The following is a 12,155-nucleotide window of genomic DNA, read 5'->3' as shown; positions in this document are numbered from 1 at the left end:
GCTTATTATAGAAGGTTTCTAAGTTTAACCATGCCGTTAAATGTAACGTCAGTTCAGATAATCACGGTTTAAACTTGATTTTATGGAACTGGGCTTTAGCGTGTCATAGCTGGAAAACGGCTATTCACTGCCAGCACTGAAATTCTATAGTATACATGACACAAACTATGTATTTTCAGTACTGGCAGTGGATATCGGAATGCAGCCTTTATGAGACAAAACTCTAGGGATTTTCGCTTTCGCTTCCAAAGCGAAAGCGAAAATCGAGGCTACGTGCGATATTCACTGCCAGTCCCGGAAATACATAGTTTGTGTGACGTAGACTATAGCTTTTTAGCGCTGGTAATGAATATCGGAACGCGGTCCTAGATAAGCGACACGCATTTTCCCGCCATGTCAAATTCAAATTACCGTACCTACGACGTGAGACATAGAACTGTCGGTATTCCTATATCGCCATTTTGCCTACGGCTTCGGCAGAAAGATTCGCGATGCGCAACGTTCCGATATATCCGACGGCAGGACCGTCTCCTCGCGGAAACTACCGAGCGGAGACTGCATGTCGTAGTCGCTCAAACAAAGCGATTCCTCTTGTCTGACGACGAACGCCGCACATACGATGTAAATCCTCCATTACATCATCGCGAAGCATAGTTTCCATCGGCGGCGGGCGGACAGCAGCGCCGCGCGGCGAGGAACGGCGAGAGCGCCTTGCGAGCAGTAAATTTCGCAAGCCCGATGGTTTGCATGAGTTTTCGCGCTACCTGTTACGAAAGCTCGACGGATGATACGAAAACACGTGTCTTTTCCGTGGCCGGAGTGTCGATAGTCGTATTCGTCGGCGTGTGACTGCGCGCGCGATCTCTGAGAAACGTTCTCGCCGAAGGGGAGCCGCACGGACGTGGACGCGCGGCATGCCAAGAGACAGTGGTGAGACTGAAACAGAGACAAAGAAAGAGAGTGTGTGAGAGAGAGAGAGAGAAAGAAAGAGAGTGTGTGCGTGTGAGTGAGACAGAGGGAGAGATAGAGCGAGCGAGCGAGAGAGAGAGAGAGAGAGAGAGAAAGAGAGATAGACGTTTCCGCGAACACGTTCCTCACGCGCTCGTGCATACGTTTCAGCACACGCGTCCTCCGAGGGAAAGCGGGCCGCGAGGCGGTGCGGTGCGACGCGGCGCGGTGCGGCGCGCGGGGCGGCCATTTTATGTTAGTATGACGTAGAGGCTGGGTGTAGCTTCGCGTTCTTATTGCCGTGTGCTGTTGTGCGCGCGCGAGGCGACGAATAAAGTAACGGGCGGACGCTTGGCGTCCGATGCTGCTGCTGCCGCTGAGCCAGCTCCTGAGCGCTTGGACACACGCAGCACGGCGGCACGAGTGGCACGGAGAAGTAACCGCCGCGGTGGTGTCGTGTCTTCCCGCGAGTAGCTGTGTAGCAACGCGCGGAAGCTAGGCAGCGCTAGGTAGCCTCGAACGTGTGTGGGAGCGAATCGGTTAACTTACCTATCTGCGGCGGGAGGAGAGGCGAGTGAACCGAGCGCCGAGAGTGAGTAAGAGAGAGAGAGAGAGAGAGAGAGAGAGAAAGAAAGAGCGAGTGAGAGAAAGAGCGAGTAGGCGAGAGGGAAGCGAAGGGGAGAGTGAGTGATAGAGAGGGAGAGCGAGAGAGAGAGAGAGAGAGAGAGAAAGAGACGTACAGCGTGCCACACAGCGCGTACGAGAAGCAGGCGAGCGTACGAAACATATTATCAACGAGAGCTGTGGCTAGGTAGAGCTCTAGCGAGAGCGTGCCAACGGTAAGAGCCAAGTGTGTGTGCGTGTGTGTGGGACTGTGTGTGTGTGTGTTTGCTGCGGCAGTGCCCGTAGCAGCGCAGCGCGCGAACATGAGCGAGGAAAGTAATCCACGTACTCTATACGTGGGCAACCTGGACACCACGGTGTCCGAGGACCTTTTGTGCGCGCTGTTCTCGCAAATCGGCGCGGTCAAAGGCTGCAAGATCATCCGCGAGCCCGGCAACGATCCGTATGCTTTCGTCGAGTTTACGAACCACCAGTGCGCGGCCACGGCGCTGGCCGCCATGAACAAGCGTTCGTTCCTGGACAAGGAGATGAAGGTTAACTGGGCGACCAGTCCGGGCAATCAGCCGAAGCTCGACACCAGCAACCACCATCACATCTTCGTGGGCGACCTTTCGCCGGAGATCGAGACACAGACGCTGAAGGAGGCCTTTGCGCCATTCGGCGAGATCAGCAATTGCAGGATCGTGCGTGACCCTCAGACATTAAAAAGCAAAGGGTACGCCTTTGTATCGTTCGTGAAGAAGTCCGAGGCTGAGGCGGCAATCGCGGCGATGAATGGACAGTGGCTGGGCTCCCGGAGTATCAGGACGAACTGGTCCACTAGGAAACCACCACCCCCGAGGTCAGAGAGGCCGAGACACTCAAACAATAGTAAACCTAACTACGAAGAGGTACGTCAGTCAGTCAGTAAGTCAGTTAGCCAGTCAGTTTGTTATTTCTCTGGACGATACACTTGTGCCTTATGGTGAGCTTTCATGCAGAGCGATTATCCATGGTCCAAAGCTGTATCCATTATGTGACTGTATCTACAATCGTTACTTTTTTACCTTACAAATTGGCTGCGATTCAGCTGTGTTTGCTTGTCAAGCTAAATAAGCAAGTGGAAATATTCAATCTGTATTTATATTTTTGTCTCCTTTGTACTTCAAACATGTCGTTTGTGGCCATAATCTTGGTGTCACTTTCTGAATGCGGGATACACATAACTGTAGACTTGGAATAAAGAGCTTTTGACGATTGTAAATGCAAATACTATTGATGTAATGTTTAAGGGAAGAGGAGGGGAGGAAATTGGATCAGTTTGTATACATTTAATCAATGTGACACCTTGTGTAATGATTCTAAATACAGACTGTTGTTTCCAACAGGTATATAACCAAAGTAGTCCGACCAATTGTACTGTATATTGCGGAGGTTTCACAAACGGCATCACAGACGAGTTGATAAAGAAAACGTTTTCTCCCTTTGGCACCATCCAAGATATTAGAGTGTTCAAGGAGAAGGGATATGCCTTTATTAAATTTACAACTAAGGAAGCAGCAACGCACGCCATCGAATCGACGCATAATACAGAAATCAACGGTAGCATCGTCAAATGCTTTTGGGGGAAGGAAAATGGCGACCCAAATAGCGTCGGTCCTAACGCCAATCATCAAGCTCAACAGGTTATTTTCTTTACATGTGTTGCCGGCCCCAATTGTTTTCATCCAAATTGTCCTCAACTTGCGTACGTTTATCCAGATAGCTCGCGAGAGGCTCCATATTTTGTTTATGTATATTTACACAGATTGTTTAGTTTATCGTTTATAATGAATTTACATCCCTGTATCTAGAGGAATGAGAAAAGGTTAAACGTCCATTTCTTCCACCGTTGATTGTAGAGGAGTCCTGGAATGAAAGATGTTATCTATAATTCATCTATAATTGATATTCTCGTTCGTTATTTATTGATTCTGAAGCCAACAATAATTATAACATTTGTTTGTACAACAGGTGACAGCAGGAGCTGGGCAATATCCGTACGGATATGGTCAGCAGATGGGTTACTGGTACGCGCAGGGTTATCCACAGATGCAGGGACAGTTCTTGCAACCTGCTCAATATTATGGCCAATATTACGGCCAGCAGACCCAATACATGAACAGCATGAGGATGCCCGCTCCTGGTGCAGGCACTTGGCAACCGGCCCAAGCAACCGCCGCACCCCCGACGGCAAGCGCACCTCTACCACCGGGTCAGCAGCCGACTATGGTAACATATACCATGCCACACCAATACCCTACGCAATGAAGTTGATGATTGACCAGCGTCAGCTAATTGTTACATACGATACAGTTGTCGCGCAGGGGCTATCGCGAAAATCGTTCTGTCATATACCTACTCCAACATTTATATCCGAGTTTTTGACGACAACGTAGACGCTTAGGGTAATCGTTTCTAAGACTAACATATATTTCTTAAAAAAGAAAAGAGAAAAAAAAACCAAACGAACATTCGTTACATACCGAATCAAAGAGAAGAAAGAGGGCAAAGAAAAAAGAAAACAAAAAACAGGCATGGGATGGGGGAATCTTCTCTTTACGCAAAAGACATTCTTTCGTGAGTGAAATAAAAAACGCGCAAAAAGACGCATCGTTATTTTCTTTCTTGTGTTTTCTTCGTGTAGAGACGCTAGCGACGTTACACGATTTGTTGTATCGCGACGCGACCAAGTCGGACAACACACGTCTCACCCACGACTTTGTAATGATGATGATCGTAAACGTACCTTACGATCTTTTTCGCTTCATGCATACGCTTGCCGATGTTGAAACAGGTATATCTCCGAACTCTTCCTTGCGGTCCCCTGTTAAAAAAGAAAAGTAAAGGAAAACACAACCGAGCCCCGCACACGTTGCGTTGCGCGAGCAAGTACGTACGTACGTATGCGGCGATTGCGTTGTTGATATCTTTTAATATTTTTGTCACTGAATACCCCCCAGAGTCCCCTCAGTTTAATCGCGGATCATTGAACGAACGACGCGCGACAAATGTTCATTTGAGAGAGAGCGAGCGAGAGAGAGAGAGAGAGAGAGAGAGAGAGAGAGAAAAAGAGCGCGAGAGAGAGATACGGCGTACAGAGTACACCGGGACATAGTTAATAAAATAAGGATAGAAAAAGCGATTAGCTAGACACAGCGCCTGTGATGTAGCTAGATTTTCCGGACGCGTGTACGCCAACGCGTGCGGGGCTTCTAACAAATAAACTGCGCGAGAGTCGAGTTACAACTTTCCTCGTTATGTGATATTTATCGTCGGTGGTCAATATGTAAAACTTTGCTATAACGATCTTTGAAAGGAAGAAAGTAATGGAGGAGCTAGAAAGAAGGCAGGGGAAAACCGAGAAAGAGAGAGAGAGAGAGCGAGAGAGAGAGAGAGAGAGAGAGAGAGAGAGAGAGAGAGAGAGAGAGAGAGAGAGAAAGACAGGGGAAAAGAAGGGAAAAAAGGGAATGTTTTGTTATTATATAAACGTGTCGGCGAATCGAGGTTTGCTCGGATACGGATACAAATATTAATTAATTGCCGCGCGTCACATGTGTGCATTAATGACGCATCGGCTCGCACGCTCCACGCTTCGGTACGTCTCGCCCCATCCGTCACTGCGAATTCCCGCTCGGCGAAGCGCGTCGACGTGCAGCGCTGCGGATATCCCGGTCGCGATGTTAAAAACAGAAGAAAAACAATAGATACCGTAAGGGTCGAGACTGTTTTGACGAAGTGGTGACGGACGTGGCGAAAAGTACAACGAGGATCGTTCATGGTGTGTATGTGTGTGCGCGCGCGCGCGCGCGCGCGTGTGTGTGTGTGTGTGTGTGTGTGGTGTTCGGGCATCGGCATTAATACACTCTGTCGTCGCGCGTGGTAAATAATAATATATATATACACATATATATATATATATACACACATACATACATACATATCGATGACTTCCCGCTATTTGTATAGACGACCTAGCCAACCAGTGAAGCGTAATAACGTAAATGTAATTTAAGTCTAAATGATAAAAAGCAGTAACAATAAAACACACCGCGTACTTCCATCGGGGTATCCTTCGCAGCGGGCGGGAAGTCACCGATATATAACACATCTCCGCTCTCGGAGATTAACGACTGATGAGAACGCGTCGGGACAGACACTGAGAGAAAGAAAGAGAGAAAGAGAAATGGTAATATATATTCGCGTGCACGCGCGCGCGCGCGCGCGTAAGGCCTGGTCTACAATATGTGTTGTAAGCCGTAAGCCGTAAGAATTGACCAATTATAGCCGATTATTTTTGTAATAATCGACTGTGATTCTTACGGCTTACAACTTACGACACGTATTGTAGACCAAGCCTAACACATATGTCACTAATTGTTTAAGACCGGCCAGTCTCCTTGTTCTCACAACACAATCGCGGGAAAACGATCAATCTCGATTGACAATCAGCCATGATGTAATATCTCTACACGTGTTTCCTACGGATTGTCGTGGTCGGTCGCGGCGTGGCACGATTCAATTTTCCTTCGTGTCTTCCAAGTTATTCGTGTGTGTGTGTTAACGAAACTTCGCAGCACAATTCGCCATAGTTGCTCTTCTTTTCCTCCGGCATCCCCACGCCCGGCATCGCCGTCGCCGTTGGCAGCCGTGAAACGGCAGCGGGTATCGCGCGGAATAATACTTCGCCTAAACATCAAAGAAAACTGCGTCGTTCGGAAACAGGTGTACAGACGAGCGAATTCGCCGGCCGAGCGGCCCGACGCTTTTTCGGACACGTTTTTCTTTTCGTACGTCCGCTCGGCAGTTATTATTTGCAGTCACAGCCTCGCGTCCCGTGCGAGCTCGTCAAGGTTTGTTATGGACGCGAGGCAGCGTCGCGCGTTAGGTTTGTCAGCGAGTTCTACGTACCTGGACCAGCGACCTTCTCGCGAGGAACGGGAGGACGAAAAGGCGCAAGCGGTGCCGCGCTTGTTTGCTTTCTGCCGAAATTACCGCAGCGGAATGTATGCTCGTGTATTGCGTTCATCTCTGCGAGGCGACGGAGCGCGGACACCTGTCTGTACTGTCGACAGAGCGGCGGGCGTGTTCGCGGAGCGTTTGTTCTCTTTTGTACAAGTTGGTACAAGCTGGAGCAGAGAAAGGAGAAGCGACTCGAGAGTGGACTCAAGATGACGTTCGACGCGCCAGAATGCTTATCACGTTATACCTTCAGTTCACCACCGACGGTAAAATGCCATAAAATTGTCAAAATCAATTTGTATAAAGTCGAGACACGGGGAGCGAGACGAGCGAATGCGGGGAGAAACGAAATAAAAGTTGAACGATATAAAAAAGGAACGATATACAATTGACTGCGATAAGTGCGACATTGAGCGGCGAGGAGAGACGCAGGAAAGGAAGAGACATTGAGAAAATTCGGGGGGAAGGAGAGGTGTACTTGTCCGCAGTCGAAGAGACGAGAAACGGTGAAAGCAAAAGATAAAAGAATGTTAAATAAAGAGTAATTTAGGTACACAGCGGGATGCGAGTCCCTCGAAGATGCTTAGGATAATGTTATCTTATAATAAAAAAAACAAACAAATTGTCCTTTGAATGAAAAAAAAAGGAATAAATATTTAAAATACACGGTATCTCGCATTATTTCGTCCGGAGCCTTCGTCGCACTTCTCTCCCCCGTCCCCTCTCCCCCCGCCCCCTCCGCAACACCACCCGACGCGACTTTTGTCATTAGTGCGAGTGGTTCGTCCACCTCGCCATGCTTATTATTGCAAAGTAGGCTGAATGCGTCCCAGTCGGCGATCCAGTCGTGTCTTAATTTTGTGACAATCGCACAATCCGTTTTCTTCAACGAATCGGCTAACGGTCCCACATTTACCCTAGATTTCCTAATGCTCCTTGCTCTAAAAAACTTGGCTGTAAGAAATTTCGAGTAGAGTTAATCATTGTAGAAGATACTGGAAACTGACGGCTGATGTCAGCCACTTGTTGAAAATCTGTGCAGCTGTTTTTCAACTTCAGAATTGGGCTTCTCACCAAATTTATAGTTTCATTCAATAATCTCATGATTAAAAAATAAAAACTAAATTGTCACTAAACGGTACTTCCATCATTCCTGAAAAGAAAATATACATGTTTAAGATATATAAAATTTTTTCGTAAATTAGAAGAACGACGCAATTGAAATACCAAACGACCTTTGCAATGCTTACAAATAAAATCAGCTTTGCATTTTCCTAACAGAAATTTATTACTCTAATAAATTGGCCAATGATAATAAACAATTTTATTACTCGTATGAGTAATAAAATTATTTATCACTAGCCAATTTATTACTTATAATGAATTATTATTAATTTATTATAATAAATTAATAAATTAAAAATACTTGTGCCAAGCGCTAATCCTTACAGAAATTTATTTCTAGCTGTAATAAATTGGCTATAATAAATAATGTTATTACTCGTACCCGTATAATTTTATTACTCATAATTTATTACTCAAATTTAATTATTTATTATAAAAAATTATTAATTTAATATAATAAATTAATTAGAAATATATTCGTGCTAAGTGCAAACACTTACAGAAATTTATTACTGACTGTGTTACGAGTAACTTTATTACTTATAATTTATTACCGGATGTAATAAATTACCCAATGAGTCCTATGAGTAATAAAATTACTTATTATTACTGGCCAATTTATCACTTATTTATTATAATAAATTAATAAATTAAAAATACACTCGTGCCAAGCACAAATCCTTACAGAAATTTATTACTGACTGTAATAAATTAACCATTAGTAATAAGTAGTTATTACTCGTACAAGTAATTTTGTTACTCATAAATTTAATTTATTATAAAAAAGTTAATTTATTATAAATTAATAAATTAAAAATATACTTGTGCCAAGTACAAATATTTATAGAAATTTATTATTGACCGTATTATAAGTAATTTTATTACTCATAAATTTATCACTAACTGTAATAAATTGGCTAGTGATAAGTCATTTTATTATTTATACGAGTAATAAAATTACTTATTATTACTGGCCAATTTATCACTTATTTATTATAATAAATTATTATTACTTTATTATAATAAATTAATAAATTAAAGATACACTCGTGTCAAACCTTTACAGAAATTTATAGCTGTTAATAAATTGGCGTAAGGGTTTGCGCTTGACACTAATATATTTCTAATTTATTAATTTATTCTCACGATTAGGCTACTTGCTCATTGATTGAGACATTCACTTTGAGGATTTGAGGACTCGCGCGGTCTCTCCTCGCCGGCGCTCGGGGGCATGAAAATAAGCAGCGATGCATGTAATACGATTTTATTTTACACCCAATACACTCTTACAGGATCGGAAAGACATTCTTGAGAAGAATCATCACTTGCGGACATGTCAACACTTACGCGATGATCCACACGCGAAGGAATCTAACACTCGTACCTTCTAATTAGCCAAAACCTACGAGACTGTTTGTTGATATTCGCGCGCGCGACGATACTGGCTTATCGAACGAAGTCTGAGAACGCAGAACTAGAAACGCTACTCCTTCTTCTCGCGCTGGGATCGGATATGTTTGTACAACGAAGAAACGCGTTTTCCTCGACGAATCAACGAAAAATGAATAGTTCCTTAGAAAAAGATCTCGACCTCCCCTCAGCGGGAGGGGAAGCGTAACGGAGTGTAATATTTGTACTATACACGCACGTCTCCTCATCGTCGCGTTCTTCGATTCAACCACACCGCTGTCACGCTGACAAAATATCGACAGAGTGCTTTACAATTCTGTACAATCGCTGTACGCGTTACATTAAAAGGGCCTATCGTCCGATCCGCCCGACGAGCGTCTATCCCGCGAATATTCTGCTGTGGACGTGTGGGCTAAATTTGTTTGTGTGTGTGTGTGTGTGTGTGTGTGTGTATGTGTGTGTGGTATAAGGAATACACACGCCGCCGCACGGTTCGCACGAGCTCGTAAACGCGGATAATTCGGGAGGCAAATAGCGCTAACGAGAACACTAACGGGGACAGACCCGACGTGTCCCGCTAATTCGCGCTAACGTTTGACGGCGAGCGTCGCACGCTCGACCTTGACTATTCTTCGCTCACCGATAATTCACGAACTCACCAACGGCGCGGCGCGTCGCTCTCGGTTTGCTTCGTAATTTACGGCGATGTAATTTACACAAACCTACAGCCTACCGGAAATATTCTATAATACTGCTGGATATACGGGTCGTACTCTTCTCCCTACCGAACGCGCTACGGGCTGATCAAAATCCGCAGGGGGGGGGGGGCGAACACGCTACGCAATCAATGGGGTGTCCGATCGCTCTCGCTACAAACTATAAGTTTCCGCGAATCGAACAACTTCACCCGGACCTGTCGCAAGAAAACGCAACATCGCGAACCTTCGGAATCGTCAAGTAACAGACACTGACAACGACAAATATAATTGAGGGTGTGACTACTGATGACGATGTAACATTCTCAAGAAAGGGGGGGGGGCAACCTCCCCGCGAACGTGCGGAAACGGTTCTCGCGGACTCGCGGCTCGTCGGCTTGCGCTTACCGTTAGATTAAATGGCGTTAATTATCATTAGCGTAAATATTATACACCCACGTTCGTTATCCTTACTCAATTTACCGTATTGTACGTTATAAAAGTAGCAAAATAACTTAATCAAGGCTCAGCATGTTTCACAGTGGAAGGCCAGGGTCTCCAAATCATCCGTCCTCACGTATGCGAAGCGATTTGTGCAAAAAAATCGTCTTAAACCTCTCTCTCGAGTTTTAATATACGAAGCTACATTCCGAGATGTATGTCGACAGTTCCGTAGTATATATACTGTAGCGTATATTGTAATATACCGGGTGTATAAAAAGTACCGGCGAAATATCTCGAAAACTAAACATTTTAGAAAAAAACATTTCAAACAAAAGTTACATGGTTTCAAGGGAAACATGAAACAAATATATCATTTTGTTTACAGATGGCGCCACTCTCGAGATATTCATTGATCATCACTTTTCTTAAACGGAAGCTCCAATTTTTTATTACATCATCTTTTTCTACCAATCAATTTGAACAACTTTTGTCTGAAACATTTTTTTATTTGCCTAATATTTTTTGAAATATCTAAGGAAAACTTTTTCAATACTTTTTCAATACTTAACTTACGATATTTCGCTAACAATTTGTCAGAAAAAAAAATAGTACTAGACTCTTTTTTACTCTATTTCTAATCTCAAGAATTGTTACAATAGTGCCCTAAAACTTTTGTTAACTTGACTTTTGGTAATTTCAAAATCATCAAATTGACAAAAGTCAGGGCGCTATCGTAACAATATATTCTTGAGACCAAATAGAGTAAAAAAAGTCTAGTGCTATTTTTTTGCCGACAAATAGAGAGATATCATAAGTTAAATATCGACAAAGTTACCAAGTTATCCTTAAATATCTCAAAAAATATTAAGCAAATAAAATGTTTCAAATGAAAGTTGTCTCTTATAGAAATTTATTACTGACTATAATAAATTGGTATGTGATAATAAGTAATTTCATTACTCATTTTATTACTCACTATGAATAATTACTTATTATCATTAAATTAATCATTAAATTATCATTAAATTACTTATTATCATTAGCCAATTTATTACAGCCAGCAGTAAATTTTTGTTAGGGATTAAAATTAATTGGTAGAAAAAGATGATGTAACAAAAACTGAGGATTTCCATCAAAGAAAAGTAATGACCAGTGAATAGTTCGAAAGTGGCGCCATCTGTAAACAAAATGATATAGTTGTTTCATGTCCCCCTTGAAATCACACAATTTTGTCTGAAATTTTTTCTTTTCAAATGCTTAGTCTTCACGAGTCACGATTTGTAAGATATTTCGCCGTCCCGGTACTTTTTATACACTCTGTATATACTGAAGTATGTACTGTTTACTGCAGTATCCATCCCGAAGATCCATGGTGCGCGTAACGAAAACTGCAGATTTTCAAGATCGCCAGCACATATCGGCATCTCGGAATGCAGTCGTAATTAATGTATAATACATAATTTGAACCGTGCATATAAATATACGTAACATCACGCAATACGATTACATAATAACACAGGCAGTGATCATTACTCAGGCGAAGATCATTACTCAACAGAACTTACATTACAAAGTAATTTCGAACTAAAGTTTCTCTCTTGGCTCAACATCACGATTTGCTAATTCGAGAGGAAACAAATCGACCTCATGTCACAGCATTGTGTATCACTTGAAAAGGAAAATTATCAACAAAGCCGCACGTTGAACAAAGTCGCAATACCTAGAAAGACCCAGAGAGTCACGATTTATGATACAATATCTGTGTATATCGTACTTTTTTTTTTGTGCACTCTTACTTAAAGTTTTCAGTGTCGCAAATGGAAGCTGAACGTGCAAGATACTCAAATTCGTCGTCGCGATAACATCACAGCTCTTATAAAATGCTGTTTAGCATTGCGTAATTTACTCATAATGACAACGATGTCGATC

The 12,155-nt window shown here is 43.3% G+C and overlaps 1 protein-coding gene across 1 annotated transcript; it reads left to right on the top strand.

Annotated features, from left to right (window-relative positions):
* The first annotated feature begins 680 nt into the window (after positions 1–680).
* Rox8 (TIA1 cytotoxic granule associated RNA binding protein Rox8) lies at positions 681–5,519 on the top strand. The gene is made up of 3 exons (XM_011140934.3): positions 681–2,462; positions 2,940–3,236; positions 3,565–5,519. Exons 1-3 carry the CDS (start codon positions 1,875–1,877, stop codon positions 3,859–3,861), a joined length of 1,182 nt encoding a protein of 393 aa, XP_011139236.1. The 5' UTR covers positions 681–1,874; the 3' UTR covers positions 3,862–5,519.
* Positions 5,520–12,155: the final 6,636 nt, after the last annotated feature.

Source organism: Harpegnathos saltator, unplaced genomic scaffold (genome assembly GCF_003227715.2).
Source record: "Harpegnathos saltator strain DR-91 unplaced genomic scaffold, Hsal_v8.6 scaffold54, whole genome shotgun sequence".
NCBI lineage: Eukaryota > Metazoa > Arthropoda > Insecta > Hymenoptera > Formicidae > Harpegnathos > Harpegnathos saltator.
The sequence above is the reverse complement of the archived record's forward strand: the minus strand, read 5'-3'. Positions and strand labels throughout refer to the sequence as shown.